Raw genomic sequence first — 18,026 nt, 5'->3', positions numbered from 1 at the left:
TCATTGATGCAAGGGTATGAGACAAACAGCTCAAATAGAATTATGAGTCAATAAAGCGTAAACCTGATCCTGAAAATTACGATCAAAGATACGCGTTATTGGAATCACCATAGGAATTACAATAAATGAGGTAGATAGGACACACTTGTAATCGCAGCACAATTATGTTTTAAACTTTGTGTTCCAAGAGTGTTGATATTTAGTCCAACAGCACTGGGCGTTATTGTTTTTATCGCTCTACTCACATTTGCAAAGTTACAGACCAGAGTATGCAAGCAGTGTGGATTAGAAGAGGAGCTGTCTTTTTTTTTACTGTTTTTTTTTTTAATGTTCGAAGTTTGCGGATTTTCCATTCTAGCAAGTAGGAGTGATTACAGAATGCTTTAAGAAGGGAGAGGAGAAACTGCTGTTGCTCCACTTACACATAAAGCTTGGTACTGTAGCTTTTGTTAAAGTATTTTTGTTTGCCAAGAAAAAAAACAGACAAAACAAAACTGGTCAAAATTTGTCTGAAATGTAATTAAGCAATTTCACAATCAGTGCTGTATCAGTATCAGTGCTGTTGTTCCAAATATCAGCTTGGCTGGCATGAAACTGCAGCTGATCATGCTATATATTATCACTAATGATTATTATATTAATTTTATTATACATTTAGATATTTATCAACAGATCTTTTCTAACACGCATACAAAAAAGAAAAAGAAAATCTCAAGTTCATATCCAGTCCTTCTTTATTGACAAAAAACAGACAATCACAGCTTCACTGGCTGCTTTTACTTGGTATAGTTAATTTCTCCAAGACTAAATGGACTGCCTCTGACATCTAGCAAGCAAACACGTTTTCTTCAAGAGCCATTGCATGTGTATGTTGTAAACTCAATTATAAACAACAATAAAAAAACCCGGAACTGGGCACTGCAGCGAACAGATTCATACGGTTAACATAGCTTAGATGTGTTTTTGCCTTTAATTGTCCTAAGACAACAGCAAAATACACCAAAAAAAACCAACAAAAAAACAGCAACACAGTTCAATACCAACTAAAATATAACTACTCTTTACATGTGTTTACAAAGGAATGAAAAGATCTGCAATAAATCTGGCTATTCTGGGGGATTATTTGCAACTATTATTCTGATATGCTTTATGAGGAAATCCTCCTCTCTGCATGACAGAAGATGGTAAAATGGCAAACAATGAAGCTTGCTTTTCTGCATTTGAAATGAGGTCCCTTTGTATGAGAACTGTTTTAGAAATGTGTTTAACAAAGGATAAAAGATACATTAAAAAAAAAAAAACTAATAATTTAACTGACTGGGGGGAAAAAATCAGAAATTTATCACATATCAGAACCTGTACTATAATGGTAGGGAAACTTTAATGATATTGTGCCTTGATTAAAGAGTGTACACATTTATGAGGCTTTTACGACAAAAAAAGACAAGCTGTTCATACTCCTGTGTGCTGTATGGTAACAGCACTTGAGTTTGTATTATTACATAATCAAGTATTTAAGAGTAATGAAATCATTGCGAATATGTTATCCAGTTCTAGCTCAGATTATTTTCAGCTCAGCTTCTACTAAATACTTCTAGCTTACTTCCTTGAAATTTATTCCATGTCCCGATGTAGAACACCTGAGAAATATAGAGCCTTACAAAGTCACAGTGTTCACACAAATCATAAAATCTCACACATAATCTGATTGGCTCCTGTTGTTGAAAGGAGAGAATGTGGGTGTGGTTTAGTCTTCAAACTTGCCCTCCAGAATGCTGTCAAAAGTGAAAGGCATGAACTTGAAGCCTTGTCCAGTGTAGAATTTATTCTGAAACTCCACCCTACAGAAATAAAGTGGGAAACAAAGTCAGTGAATTACAGTTCTGGATGAAATTAAATGAAAAAATGTGCTTATTTTCTAGCACCACATTTCAATTGAGCTACAATTACTTATTCAGTTCGGTTTTAAAACATGGATTCACTCCTTTTTAGGGAGTGAATTTGGTTGTAGAATGCAGTTCTCGGACATGCAAATAATTAAACTGTGTGTACAGAATAAGACTAAGCACTCAAAATAATCAATACAATGGTATTTTTTCTGCTGTGTGCATGCTCTATTGATAGGGGGCAACAAAGAGGCATCTGCTCTTAAAACGGTTTAACTGTAATTTATAAAGGCAAGCATAGTGTGTGTGTGTGTGTGTGTGTGTACTTACCAGTGCAATCTAAGAGCATGAAGGAAGGCGGACAGGCCTTCCATGATCAACAGAATAAACACTGTCAGGGTAGCAAAGAAGGCAAAGATGATTGACAGGGCAAAGAATCCACCAAAATTCCTAGAAGCGAGGCCCATGTGCATCACCATTGACCACAAGACCTCAGAGAGCTCTGTAAGAAAAAAGAAACATATAACATTGTAAACAATTACTTTATTTCTACACATTGCATATTGAGAGGAAAAGCATGCAAGTAAATTTGTAGAGTGTTCCCATTCATGACTTTCCCATTCATTACTTGTTGGAATGGGATTTTATGAATGAATTCATAATTGTAGGAAGGAGTTTACTTCTTTTATAGGGGCTTACATTACCAAAGTCTTTGCCTACGACCCTAAGTTTATAAAGTAGAGCCGAGCAAAAAGAAAAAATCTTATATTCACTGCAGAAATTTCCATTTATTTCTCAGGCCCAGATATGACCAGGTTTCAGTTTGTATTCAATACAATAAATGTGCATGCTTGGTGTGTGCATTACTTACGTGCATGGGCCAGACTCAACGCCCAAAGTCGTAGATAAGAGGCAGTGTTTGAGATGCAGCCTAAGCAGTATTCTATTGTGTGAATGGCCTGATGCACTGCTTCATCTGCAAAATTAAACTAAAGAGAGAGAGAAAGAGAAAGAGAGCAATAAGAGCTATTCAGACAGATGAAAACGCATGAATCTAATCCCACTCCCAGCTCAATCACAGCCCTGGATCTCACGGGCATAAGAACAGAATCACAGCGCAGGGCCTTTCAGATCATCAGCATAATTTGGTGTGATTTAAGTCAGAATCACGCTCCAGCACGGCTCACCAGATCGTTCCCATGTAATGATGGCGGCTAAAACTAAGGAAAATAGACGTCTAGAAAAGAATCTATCTAGTTGTGCTGGAAAAGAAACCGAACACCAAAAGCAGGAGACTACCAACACTGAAACCTGCAGGGATACACACAAGCCGTAGAGCAAGAGGATTATACGGGTGATGGCGCACATACACACAAACACACAGACACAGACACACACACACACACACACAAACAAATGTAAAAAGTCGAGAAGGCTGTCTGCTCTTACCACTTCTTCCTCTGACTGCTTGAAATATAATCAGAGACATGCACAGACAGACACAAAGGGTTAAAATAGGGTTAATGACAGAGTTAGAATCTGATGAAGAGACAGTGGGGGAAAAACTGTTAAGTTCACAGAAAATGCAAAGATCTAATGACCGAAGCATTTATTTTCCGTCACAGCAAAATACAGTGGCCCCAAAAAGTATTCACACACTCAAGCCACACTAATACAAATGCATGAATGCTTTAAATACAATAAATCAAGCCAATTGGCATTTATTTTAAAGAAAGACAGCACACTTAAAAGTACACATTTCAGGAAAAAAGACTTCTTAGGTTTGAAATTATAAATTAGAGTTGATTTTATAAAAAAGACAATTGTCTGGACATTTTCTGTTTGTCAAAATTGGAACATAATTTGTTGAACTACACTCTACTAGGACATCTTTGTGTATTTGAGGGAGGAATTCATTTTTGATGAATTCATACATATCCCCTAAAATCATATTGATACTGTAAGTAATTGCAAAATAGCTGGGAAATTTAAGCTGTTTACAAGAAAAGGTCTAGCATCATTTGTTTGCAGATACCACTAAATTCATACATTTTTAAGCGCGGCTTCAGTAACCAAATACTTTTGCAGGGTCACTGTACACACCAAACCGAGAGGGATAAACAATCCTGGATATCTGACTTCAGTCTCCAGTAAATTGACTTTATGGCTGACTGCACTTTACTGACAGGCTTGTTTGGAGCGGAAAGAGGAAGATTATTGGCACTAATGTACTGAAATGACTGCATCTCAAACCTTAATATAAAGCAGGTAATTGTATAAATAGTTTACTATCTTCCTCCATTTTATTCTCAGAGAAGAGAAGCTCAATTAGTCGGGTGCGTGTTTGTTTAGTGTTTTGAGACTGGTTTCCCTGGGATACAGTGGTTGGGGGGAGAGATAGTGCTTTTAAAAGTGGAAGACCCAGTTTAGACCAGCACTGGTATGCAGATCACAGATCCAGTGAGTCACAGAAAGGAATGCCCACTGCCAACTGCAGCAGTTTTTGGTACCCTGGTGTAGCTTGTCACAGTTGTGGGTGGTAACAAGTTGCACATAGACTATTATGAAGAAGATCAATTTAATTACGTTACAATAAAATGTTAAGCTATTCTCAGAATCAAAAGATGTCATCACACAAAGTGTCAGACAGAAAAACCCGACCCAAACAATTATCCCAATAAATATGCTCGGCAGAACAGGAGCCATTCTCTGGCTATAGAAAGACTATTTTTAGACTTCACAAACTAATGCTACATCAAAGCATCTTGGTAAAATGAAAAGGACACAAGCATGGGTAATCTATTGAATAAGTATGACAAAAAGTATTATTTCTATGTTATTCTATAGCCTAGTTGAGAGAGAGAGAGATACATAGACAAACAATCGAAAAAAGAGAATCTTCCCTTACCTCAGGTTCTTCGTCTAAGTTTTGGGAAAGCTGGTCATGTTGGATGATCTCAGCTTCATCGTCTGTGGGGCCGTTACCGACTCGGATTCCCCCAAAGTTTTGTGTTCCCTGCAGCAAAAGTCACACTAGGTCATAGCTGAGCCATTATATAATAATCTAGCATATCGGTTATCAGGGTTCCCACGCTAGCTGACCAATGAATTTACATGATTTTCTCATTACATTTATTCAGACATTTATGATAGATTTTGTAGAGATTGCACTCAAAAAAACTTTTTAGCTGAAGAAACACTTTAGAACTGAGCATAATAAAAAAAAAGAAAAAAAATCTAAAAAAGAAAAATAATACTTTTAATGAGCTAGGACAAATTAATTTGATCAAACTGAGTGTAAAGACACTGAACTTTCTATGCATCAAATAGTTATCAAAAATGCATCAGTTTCCACAAATATATCAAGCAGCACTATTTTCAATATTGATAATAAGAAATGTTTCTTGAGCAGCAAATCAGCATATTAGAATGATTTCTGAATGATCGTGTGACACTCTAATGATGCTAAAAATTCAGCTTTGACAACAGGAATAAACTGCATTTTAGGCCTGGAAATCACTAGCCTGACTTCATCATACTCATATTCTAGTCAGAATGTGAGTCTGCCCCATAGGGCTTTGATTATGAGGCGTGTCTTAACCGAACCAGGAAAAAACAACAACTCTGCACTCAATTGGATAGACCTACAACCAATCAGAGCAACGCAGTAAGTGACGTATGTTGAGCTACACATAGTTGTCAACAGAACTCAACAGCACGCATGCTGGAAGTAGTAGTAAAATAATGAGTGTTGCTTCTTTTACTTGGTCCTCCATGAGTGCGACCAAAGGAGAAACCACAACGACCACAGGGTTTTCATTGCGTCCCATCTTCTTAGCGACCACAGGAGCCAGCTGATAAATTAATCTTTTGCCGAATCCTGTAGGAAGGACGGCAAACGCATATTTCCGATCGACAAATGCCTTGATTGCAGTTCTCTGTTCGTCTTTCAAAATTAATGCGCTGTCGATTTCTTTTACAACAGACGTGATAGCGGAATCCATCTCAATTGGCTTTATGCACAGCTTCACTACTTCCTGAACTTCAGCCAGCCCTTTGTTTCCTGTTTGTCATTATTGGACAAACTGATTAATCCAGGTGTGCCTGGCCTCAGTAACAATAATCAGGCACACCTGGATTAATCAGTTTGTCCAATAATGACAGACAGGAAACAAAGGGCTGGCTGAAGTTCAGGAAGTAGTGAAGCTGTGCATAAAGCCTATTCTCCAGCTGTTGTCATCTTTGAGGGAAACCAGTTCAACCCAAGCGCTCTTTGATAACGTTATGATTACGTAACTGTAGATCATCTGTCCATCATCGTATAAAGCCCTCCCTGGCAATTTGATTGGCCTGACGATTTCTGAACTGATCATAATTACTCCTCAATGGTTCGAGTCCAGACCGAACTTCCCGACCAAAAAATGTTGTGGGCGGGGTTCAGGCTGGCATCCAGGCTAGAAAATGACACTTATGAAACTTATAAGACATCTGTGTGGACATTAGGTTTAAGAACTTGCCTACTGATGTAGCAATGATATTTCATGTTTACAATCTAAACACTCCACATCCCACAAACACTCTGGATATGTAAATTACAAGATAAAAACACAAAATCTAAAAATAAACTGGGTATGTAAGAATCTTGAATGTGGTGTGCGAGGTTCTTACCAGGTGTCTTCTCCAAAGGTATTGCCTGCGCATTACTAGGGTTTTTATTATAAGCATACATGGCACACAGGCGAGAGCTATAACAACTAGCAGACACTGAATTACCATCTACAGAGACAGAGAAAGAGAGAGACAAAACATCAGTTTTAAACGTAATGGCATCTCACCTGCCACATATACTGATTAAATCGGTATGTCGGTAATGTGTACCTGTCCCGTGTATAGCGGTTTGTTAGTGGGATCGTTGTAGCTGAAGAGGCACATGTTGATAAAGGCTATTAGAAGACTGGGGGCATCTTTTGAGGTCTTGGCATCATATGCCAACCACTTGTAAAAAATGAGCAGCATCAGGTAGCCAAACAGACTGATCATGAAGACGATCTCAGGAATAAAACCCAGAAAGATGTTCAGAGGTTTGTTGAAGTACCTTCAAACATAGACAAACAGACCTCAATTAGCATAAAATATGAATACAGATCTATTGAGAGTAATAATGGACAAGTGCATACAGGTGATTGAAAAGACTGAGAATAACTCCAAACGTCATGTGGATAACTCCCAGAATTATTGACATCTTCATCTTGAAGGAGTTCAGAAACGTCAGTTTGTTGGTGGCAATGTTCCAGATCTGTGAGAGGAGAAAGTAAAAAAACCTTTTAAAGGACTGAATTTACATTATCTTTGCCACAGACACCGTTTAGAAACTAGGTGCTTACTGGATCAATGCCAATTGGATAGGGTCCATTAAACACATTTGGCACAGAAGGGTTCAACTGTAATATCCGGTTTTCCTTCAGTGTTGTAAACCTGCATGAGATGATGGAAAATTCCATGTTAAAAATAATCAAATTAATAGCTATGCATGAAGATCTGACCTGAACGATAGAACGATAGAACGGATCTATTCAAACTCAAACAAGAGGCTGATTAGGAGTTACAAACATTTCTGTAAAATCAAAGGGTTGGAACGAACAACTTACGTCCAGTTGTCTCCTTTCTCTCCAAACATGGGTTTGACGCTCCAGCCTGAGCCAAAGACATTGAGGGATTTGGAGAAACAGTCGTTGTAGATAATCCCAGTGTACACTGAAAATAGTCCCATCAGGAGAATAATGTAACGGCCCGCAAATACCATGTTAAACATCTAGAGAGAGAGAGAGAGAGAGAGAGAGAGAGAGAGAGAGAGAGAGAGAGAGAGAGAGAGAGAGAGAGAGAGAGAGAGAGAGAGAGAGAGAGAGAGAGAGAGAGAGAGAGAGAGAGAGAGAGAGAGAGAGACGAGAGAGAGAGAGAGAGAGAGAGAGAGAGAGAGAGAGAGAGAGAGAGAGAGAGAGAGAGAGAGAGAGAGAGAGAGAGAGACTGTGATGGTCCAAATTGTCACATATATGTATTTTAGACAAAGAAACTATATTTTAAATAATGTTTGTAAAATTACATCTTTTTACCAAGTACTATCAAGGTTAGTTTGTCCAAAATAAATACAAATACCTGAATTATTATTTAATAATACATATAAAATTAACAATTAAATTATACTTATAAATAAATTATAATTGAATAAATATAACCATTTAAAAGCCACAATTTAGGCCTAAACCGTCAATTTAAACTACATTTTTTTTATTCATCACAAACAAAATAAAATTATCTTATAACAACTTTTAACTTGAACTTAAACAAAATCACCTGACAAACTTAAAACAATCATCTCACTAATAATAATTGTCACATTTAGCTTTGTCAGTGAATTAACCCACAATGAGAGATGCGTTTTATTTTTCAAGTCAAAGATTTGATTTTCATGCTAAATTAACAAAATTACTAGTTTAACACAATTATGATCGATTTTTTCTATATTCTGGACCTATATATACATAAAGGCTATATGACATGAACAATATTTGATATGAATAAGGACAAACATCAATAATGAGATGGGTGCATATAGGGCTGGGCGATAAAACGATAACGATAATTATCGCGATATAATTTTTCTCGATAAAACGATATCAAGAGGTCGATAAATGTTCGATAATGTTTATGCGCCAAAAGCGGAACGAAACTCATTTGAACCGCGCGCGCCTCACAGACTGTTTATCCGCTTGGCTCAAAGTCCAAACGGCAGCGCGCGCGAGCTCACTAGAGCGGCCTCGGTCACGAGATCCAGTGAGAAGCGCTTGAGTTCTACGAAGAACACAAATGTCCAGTTTAAACCAGTCTAAAGGAAGATGAAACACCGCTGACAAACAGGAGAAACACTGCGCGCAACGATACAGTCAGAATCTGAATTGATACTGAATCCATTTAGCCTACCATGGATTTACTGTAAGGTTAGCCTTGTAATATTAACTGCACCATGAAATGTGGGATATACATATTGAATTGTATAATATTATTAATGTAGACAATGTATTAAATGACTAATGGAATATAATTATAGTATTTAATAATGTATTTAACTGTTAGGCTACTGTTTTTCATACAAATACCATAGAAACCATAAAGTTACATTTTGCCATGATAGTGAGGTGCTAAAGGTTAGGCTTTGCCTGGTTTTATCTGTGGTTATCATGATCTAAATGCATGATAATGGATGACCAATGGTTAATTTTAATAAAACTCAAACAGTCAGAATATTACATTTTACCAAATTAAACATGATTCATTATTAATGAACATAAATTTAACAGAGTAGTATTAGCTTGAGTTAGGATGCAGATTTACTGTCAACTCACTGTCAAATATGCATTTCGAGACAAAACATGTAATTTGAATATTGCAGGCTGCACTGCAAACTGTGCTGAAGAAATATTTTTCTATTCAGATATTAATTTTGTTAAGAAAAAATTACAAATATTTGAATGTTCTACCTCAGATTTGTGAAATGTTCACCTGTTTGGCAAGTGTTTGTCATGATATGTTCTGACAATAAAGAGTTAAAACCACAATTAACGCTCTGGTTTATACAACTTTCACTTAGGAGCAAAAATCTGCCTTTAAACTTGAAAGAAATAAAGATTTGACATTTATCATGATAATTAACGATATCGACTGATATAAAAAAAATATCGTGATAATTTTTTTGGGCCATATCGCCCAGCCCTAGGTGCATAAATGGATGGGTGGATGGATACCTCATTGTCGTTTTTCTGGGAAATTAATCGGCTCTCTCGCAGCACCAGATAAAGTGCAGCACAGGTCATGAGTACACCGTGACCCAGATCGCCAAACATGACCGCAAACAGGAAGGGGAAGGTGATGATGGTGTATGGAGCTGAGCACAAAAATGGATGCAAACAATATGTTGATTATAATATGTGTGCCCATTTTAATCACTGCAAAGGACTTTGGGACTTGCTCCGAGACTAAAGGTTAAAGTTCAGGGTTACCTGGGTTGATCTCCCGGTAGTTGCTGATGCCGTAGGCATCGACAATGTTCTGAAAGCCAGAGGTGAACTTGTTGGTTTTGTTGTAGGTGGGTGGGGTCTGCTTGGTCTGCATTCTGTTCAGGATAGAGGGAACAGTGGATCCACTTTTCTCCTGCAAGTAATAGTGGAATTGAACACAAACAGATATGCATAAAAATAAAATGCTCCAGTTTGCTTCCCAGTAAATAGTGGTGCATTTGTATGAATGCCCAAATTCATAAACGTTTCACTTGTCTTTGCAAGTCTACATTGCACTTATGTAAGCTTTAATATATTTGTGAAAACAGTGTCACTCGTTTGCTTAAATTTTAAATAGATTCTGTATATCCTAAACTGAACTTGAGTAGTAGGTGAAGTCTACAGCATGTAAGTGCATGTGGAGGCAATGTGTAAGACAGCTGATATTAATAGCTGCTAGTTAAATAAGGCATGAGGAAGAATGCCATGTGTAAGGACAGGCTTTGAACTAGCACGCAAGCACAGTCCCTCACATTCCAACACACTGCCTACGTGGACTTAACACTATTACACTTCTAGTTTAGGTTCAGAGGGAAGCTACTTTTTTGTTACTAAACAATGGTTTGCACGGATTTACAAATTGGTCCATCTGTAGGTTGCTGCCACTATATAAACGATGCATAACCTGTTTTAACCCTATAAAGACAGAGAGGCAAACACAGAAGAACAGAAGGTGAATTTGTGTGAGCAGTTAATCCTCTTACGATGTGACTATTACGAGGTTAACATTCCAATGACCTCTGACCCTTACTCTACAACCTCGCACTGCAGGGATTACAGGTATTACACCCACCCTGCCCTCACTGTCTTGCTGTAAGGCGTGAGAATCCGGACCTCACAGAGGCATCCTTAACTCGCACACACCTTCTACTGTGAGTAACTATGAGAATCTAGAATCTATCGCTCAAGGGATCTTCAGCGCACATACTATATCATCCTGAGCCCAACCAATTCATTGTAGGCAGAGCCGTCGCAAGGGCTGTGCGAACTGTGCAACCGCACAGGGCCTCCCGCCATTAGGGGGCCTCGCAATCCTGCTGTTTTTATTTTTTTCTCCCCCCAACAAATTAAGGTTTTTTTTTATAGGGCTGTAATCTCCCAGTCGATTAGTCGATTTATTGGTCGATACGTTCTGGATTTTTTGATTTTTTGACGTGTTAATTTCATCAGGTGGAAAGCACGAATTGCTAATGGGGGTGTTTTCAGAGAACCCCTGTTTCACAGGTAACAGCCTGTCTTCAGAACACCCCCGTTGTTTTCACTTTTTTGGATTAGCCCAACCCACTGGAGACAGATTGAAGAAAGTACTAGAACGAAGGCATTGGTATGGAGGTTTGCTGAATATTAATTTAATTGCGAGCGTTTAATTTACTGTCAGTCCTCCTTTACCATGTCAAAGACATCGACAGTGTGGCAGCATTTTACGAAAATAGATAACGGGAAAAAAGTCGAATGCAAAGTTTGCAAGCAACAATTTGCATATCACAGCTCGACTACTAACATGGCATATCACCTAAAAACGGTGAGCTAACTTGTCTGCGTTAGGTTGCCCCGTCTGTTTTGAGTAGGCTATATGAATGAATATATAAGAATTGGCATTGAAATATGCCAATTAGTAATAATCATGTTAAATATATTCGTGTCTCAGCCGCGAAGCTGAGCTTCAGCCTCGCTCTGTGCAAGGATGCACAGAGCGGCTGAAATGATAGTGTCTGTCAGTTATTATAACATTATGACAAAAACAATTGTCTAAATCAGTTGCATATTCCTCAACAGTTCTTGTGCTGATATCACTAGTTGACATAGTACTATTTTCGGAAATCATAGGCTTTATTGCGCAGGTGCACGTGATGCAACGCCGTCAGAGCCGACAGAGTGTGTAATTTCAGTACCAAATAATTAGGTCAAAAACGATTTAATATACTGCAAATAGGCCTATGTTTTTTATGTTTATTTATAATTCATGTAAGCAGACAAGGCTAACAAGTAGGCTGCGCAGCCAATTATTCTAACGTTCAGAGCCTGGGAGGGGCCTCGCAATTTAAGTTCACACAGGGCCTCGCACCCCACCTGCGACGGCACTGATTGTAGGTCATGTTCTAGTGCATTTTTGTCTGTTTACACAAACTGTATAATAAGTCAGCAAATAAATACTATATAAACAAATCACTCTATAATATCTGTCATAAAAAGAATAGAACATGCTGTGTATTCAAGTTTGGTTCATGTAGGTTTAGTGGAAGTTCAGATTTTTGTTCCAACGTGCTGATACAATCATTCTGAATTAATGCACTGTATTACTAGTATGCATTCAAAGGACAATATAAAGAGTCTTTTAAATATATTTGATCTTTTTAGTGAAAAAGATGTATGTATGTATTAATTTAATAAAAACCTGATGTTATTTATATTATATTTTTTTATAAAAACAATTTATAATTTACTATTTACTACTATAAAACACACACACACACACACACACACAAGCATTCTCTCTTTCGTTTGCATTGGCAACACACTAAAAACTGAGGGAGTGGATGACCATTGCCAATCTCACCCATCGTTTTATCAATTTTTTTCAACAGGGCAGAGCAGAAGTGATTGACAGAGTCCATTTGTGGCACTATGGGAGGAGGATCAGGTTTCAGCTGCTCTTGACCACAGGAAAAATCAAACTTTGATCTGAGGGGTCTCATGACTCAATGTAAAAGCATCTGAGCATTCCGTCCTAATACTCAGTCTCCTGTGTGCATGTGTCTGTGTCCTGGGATAACACAAGCTAAAGTCATGTTTACAAAGTGTGAGTCATTGAATGTGATGACAAGAACAAATAGGCTACTCCTTAGAGACAACACATGTGTTGTGATAATATATGTGATCTAACATACCAATGTTAAATGGACTAAATTCATATGTACAGAACAAACCCATACAATCTCAAAATACATCTTGCATCTCAGATTCTGTTACTTAATAATAGGCTGGGGAACACATTCAACTGGAAAACAGGGTAACTGCAAGTTTAAAATACTCACAACATGTTTTATTCAATATATAGATATATATTGAAATTAGTTTATACTAATATATCAATACATACATAGAGGTCAATCGATATTGGTGTTTGCTGATACGATAATATGCTTAAAGAAAAGAAATAAACAGATTACTGTGCTGATATAAGTAAAATCTATATACTGAATGTTTTAAATAATGTTCTAAGTGTTTTCTTCCTGTTATAGGGCGGCTCAGAAAGCTGGCTACTGTAAAAAAATATATAAAAATGACTATCGCTTCAATATGTCCCGCAACAATGTTCTATTTTAACGGGATGTCAACAATAACCCATTAAGCCACATCATGGGGTCTTTAAAATATCCATAAACTACAACAGTAAGAAGCCTACTGTATATTATTCCTCAAATTAGTCTAAATACGTCTTTCATATTACTTACAGAGCTCTTAAAGTATAGTATAGAATTATAGTATAGAATTCAAACAACAATGACACAGGTCAATTGTAACATCTACGATGCAGATTTGAGATCAGATATCAAAATAAAATGACACTGAATGTTTTCCTACTGTAAAGGGAATTCAATTATTTTATCAGGCCCCTGTATCAGTGATGTTCTCTTACAGAGAAATTTAAATGTAATGAATTATATCGAGGTAAGGTTATATTGCAATTTGATTTGGTGGATTCAGTTATACTGGGTAACAGCCTGAAGAATAAGATGCCAACCTCCTCTGGCTCAAGATTTCAGGATGTTTATAAAAAATAGGTGTGTAACAATATTCAAACCGAACCGAAAAATTCCCATGGCGTACCGAACGCCCCACGCCCTCTGCTGCACCGGCCCAGCCTTGGCCCATTGTTGAGGTTGACCTCACTTTACCTCTACAAAACAAATTTTTCTTCCTTGACATTTGATTAAATAGTAATTAGGGGTGTAACAGTACATGTATTCGTCACACAAATTTTTGGTACGCGTCACATTACAAGGTTATGTGTCCTCAACGAATACAGCATTGTAGCCTGACCACCATTAACCACCAATTATCGCAATAAGCTCAGCATTTAGTAACTTTTCGAAAATGTCATCTTTCAAATTCTGTCCATTTTGTCACGAAATGCAAACAAAACAAGAAAACACTCTTTAATGTGGCGTGACAGATGACCACCTTATAGGTTCCTCAGTTCAAGCAGCAGCTAGTTACAAGTTAATACTAGTTACAGAATAAACAAATGAACATCTGAAGGTATGTTGAAAGATACAGTACAATTTACTGAAACTTATATCTCGTGTAATCGCTCAATCAGTGTTTCAACGGCGTCACGTAGCATTACATTTACCTCAGGCAAGTCATTCAATGTCCACAGCTGGTTAGTTCACAAAAGAAATGAACTCTTTCGCTAAAATATATGCACTATATTAGCCTATATATTCATTATATTTTACTTAACCTGTTAATAATGTCTTGATTATTTAGGGGCAGTTTACACAACACCGTTTTCAACTAAAAACGTAAAACTTTTTATGCGCTTTGGCCGATCATTTACACGACAACGCAATGCCTGAAAACGCAAACAGGTTTCAAAAGTGGACGTTTTTGAATACGGTCTCTGTGTAAACAACAAAAATGTGAATCTCTGAAGATGATCACGTCATGCACATGCGTATTACGTGTTCAGTCTATAGTGTTTTTAGACGTTTTCGCGGATCCATGTGAATGGGGATCATTTTAACAATGGTGTCATCTGTACAGAGAAAACTTAAAGGAAAAACTTCTCCGTTTTAAGCATATCGTTGTCGTGAAAACGTACCCTTAGAGAGTGTTGATTATTATATCTAAAAAGAAATAGGAACTGAATTTAGGCAAAAAGTTTGGGCTCTGTTGTTAACCTTCAATATTATAGTAATGTACAAGTAAGGGCTACCTATATAGTTTACAGCATAAACAGAGATTCTTTTTTTTTATCCTTAAGAAACTTTGAATTAAAATTGAATTAATTTAAAGACAGAGACACAATTTTTTCAGTAAACCACTGCTTAATAAATTTAAAAAAAGCAATTTTATGTTTAGTTTACTCCCCCTTGCTGTACTGAACCCGTACCGAACCGTGACTTCAAAACCAAACCGCCAGTTTTGTGTACGTTACACCCCTAATAAAAACATCAAACAATGTGTACGTGTGTGTCCTCACCGTGCCCCGACGGAGCGCAAACTGAATGGAGTCTAGATCTGACACAGGGCACCAGATCTCAGCGATCAGACACTTCTGAGTGACATCGATGTTGCAGAGGTTCAAAGTGTGATAAATGGCTTTCATCTTCCGGACCTTGATGAACCACACTCGGACAGTCTTGGCAGCCGCCTGTAAAACACGCTGTCTGTGATCCTCCGTCTGATTCAACACCTAGAACACAAAGCACAGAGGAAGAGGAGGGGTCAAAACAGGAAATGTGAGACACTGGACAGAGGTGATATGGTCACAATTAGAGCTGAAAGAGCAGTGGTTGGGTTGAAACCTGAATCTTGGTAGATTGCTGTTGAGTGTCTGACTTTCCATGTCACTCTTTCAAACATCTGATGCAGTGTTTCCTATTAATTGCCTAGACTCTTGCGGCCCACCATAGTCTAATCTGTGCCACCAGTTTCATAATGAATCAAAAATACTTTTAAACTTCTCATAAGACAAAAGTTTCTAACGTTGTTTTGCGCCATTGCTTTGGCAAAGTATCTGTCAAACGAACTAAAATCAAAAGCGCGATATGACTTTGTGCCCTTATCAAATCGCAAAAGACTGCGATTAAATTTAGTGAGTATATAGCCTGTTTGTGCTGTGTTTAAAAAGCGATGATCCAGTGTTTTCCACGTCTCAGTGAACTCCATCTCCGCATGTGCTGTGAGTTCAGCTTGCATTTGGGAATGTAGCAGGCACCATTTATGCATTATTTATTTTCACATGTGCATAATTTCCAATATTTTGTGGGAAGGTGTCACCTTTAAATGCAAAGATTGCCAGGGCCCCCAGATTATTGTTGTTCAACCTTCACTGCATGTTAAAACATCACACTCTTACTTGATCTAGACAAACTGGGTATCATTAGAAAGATTTAAGACTCCAGCTTCGATATTTGACCACTGTTTAGGATAAAACTCGTTTGCAGTGATATTAATTTCTTAATTTATGCCAGGAGTCCAAAATAATCAATCTGTAATTTTTATATTTTGAATAGAATAACAACATATTCAGTCTGCTGTCTGCTCCGGTTTATTTGTGTTCACATAGCTTCACTGAACAGCCTTCATTAGGGCTTTTAGTCCGCTCATATCTGGAAATATTTATATATTTACTTCATTGTTTTCATAGACAGAATCATTTCTATTAATTTTCTATTAACACTTCCACGGTCAGTTCCGTATACAAGAAACCCAGAGAAATGTTTCTACACGTGAAACATGAAGTTATAAGCACACGATTAAGATGGTAAATGATAGTATGTGATTTTCATGCGATTTGGCTTATTTTCATTACAATAAAGGATTACATGAGAAATGCTAAGCGGGTGCAGCGATTCTTATAAAGGGCTATAAATAACATATTTCAACAGCATATGACCAAACCCCACATTAGATCGCAATTGGAAATTATTGCAAACACTCGTTGGTAGTTTACAGTGAGTTTTGAGTAAAAGCACAGTATTAATAGTATAATCGTATAAATTGTCCTATGTACTGTAGCTTGATGCTAATTGTAGCTCTAATGCACCTGTTGCACAGGTGCAGTTTATATTTCATGATGTATTTTGTCAAAAGAATATCACATAAGTTCATAAGAAAAGTTAAGTTTTGTTTTCTAGATAGACAATTTATAAAAGGTATTAGGTGGATAAATGTATATTGATCAAAGCGATGTGAATGGGAAAGCCATAATGCTAGAAAAAGGCCAACCGATTCAACATATATCATCTACAAAACCTCATTGTTGTCAAAAATTGTCTTTTAGAAGGATCCCAGAATAATCTGCTTCACTAAACTCAAATGTCTTATTTAAAGAGACAAGTTCTTCATTGGCATGATGGAGTCACAAGAGTACAACAGCCTGAAATATATGAATCAAAAATACAAAAAAAGTATGCATATCAAAAACCCAAATTGCAACGTTTCGACCAATCAGGTCTTCATAAGGCACAATGTACCCTTGTGGAGTGAGATGTAACTCTTTATAAGCACAGGTGATAACAATGATTAGAAACGCACAGAATCATGCGACAAATGATTAGAAACACAAACAGTCATGTAATCAAAATGTGTAAATAAATGTAAAAATGTTACTTTACATTACTACTGTATTTTGATGTAGTGTGTTCCATTGGCCAATCAAAAGTTCTACACACACGTGCTGTCTTCATGCCCACTTAAACACTTTGGCCAAATACAGGAAATATGTTAGTGGTCCAGTGCAAAGAACGCAAGTGTGGGGATTCTCACGTTCTGTCTGTCAAACTGTTCTCACGCTCATGAGCTTGTGAAACTTTTTTTAATGACCATAAGAGTTATTTGTTTGCCAATCGAACATCAGTCCTCAAGCTGTGTTTATTGTTGCATTGAACAAGAAACACGAACAAGTAATTAACCAACGCAACCTCACTTGTCTCAATAGTTACAAGTGTTATTCACAGCTATTGCAGGAATAGGGGCTTAAAGTCCCTGTAAAGGCAATTCTAAAAAAAATTCTAAACAGATTATAAATGTTAGAAATGTATTGCTAAAACATATTACAAAGACTGTGAACTGTGAAGTACTGAATTGTGGAGTAAGACCGTTAAACAGTTTTTCACCATTGCTATTTTCCGGATTTTTTGGGCGGGGCTAAAACGGGGCTCGTTGACGCACTGGAGCCCCTGAGCTCGTGGACACGCCCCTGTTTGATGACGCACTGAGGCCACTGAGGCTGGCCCCTCCCCTAACAATAGAGCACATTCACATCAGTTCGCCGCTCAATCGCGAGTCACTATTA

General features: G+C 37.4%; 1 protein-coding gene across 3 annotated transcripts; it reads right to left on the bottom strand.

Moving 5' to 3' along the window:
• Positions 1-711: 711 nt before the first annotated feature.
• Positions 712-15,414, bottom strand: LOC130071196 (V-type proton ATPase 116 kDa subunit a 1-like). 3 transcript variants are annotated; one of them, XM_056235869.1, is made up of 13 exons: positions 15,207-15,414; positions 9,941-10,091; positions 9,686-9,825; positions 7,535-7,698; positions 7,271-7,361; positions 7,064-7,182; positions 6,765-6,981; positions 6,555-6,662; positions 4,795-4,902; positions 3,336-3,353; positions 2,758-2,875; positions 2,217-2,388; positions 712-1,841 (listed from the first exon to the last, which is right to left on the bottom strand). In XM_056235869.1, the coding sequence occupies exons 1-13, from the start codon at positions 15,330-15,332 to the stop codon at positions 1,748-1,750; spliced, it is 1,626 nt and encodes a 541-aa protein (XP_056091844.1). In that variant the 5' UTR covers positions 15,333-15,414; the 3' UTR covers positions 712-1,747. The 3 variants fall into 3 exon arrangements, with proteins under 3 accessions (XP_056091844.1, XP_056091845.1, XP_056091846.1); XM_056235870.1 differs by having other exon boundaries at positions 3,336-3,350; XM_056235871.1 differs by lacking the exon at positions 3,336-3,353.
• Between the last annotated feature and the right edge of the window lie 2,612 nt (positions 15,415-18,026).

This window comes from Rhinichthys klamathensis, unplaced genomic scaffold (genome assembly GCF_029890125.1).
Source record: "Rhinichthys klamathensis goyatoka isolate OS25496 unplaced genomic scaffold, OSU_Roscu_1.1 h1tg000432l_1, whole genome shotgun sequence".
NCBI classification, from domain to species: domain Eukaryota; kingdom Metazoa; phylum Chordata; class Actinopteri; order Cypriniformes; family Leuciscidae; genus Rhinichthys; species Rhinichthys klamathensis.
Note: the sequence above shows the minus strand (reverse complement) of the source record. Positions and strands in the feature narration are given on the sequence as shown.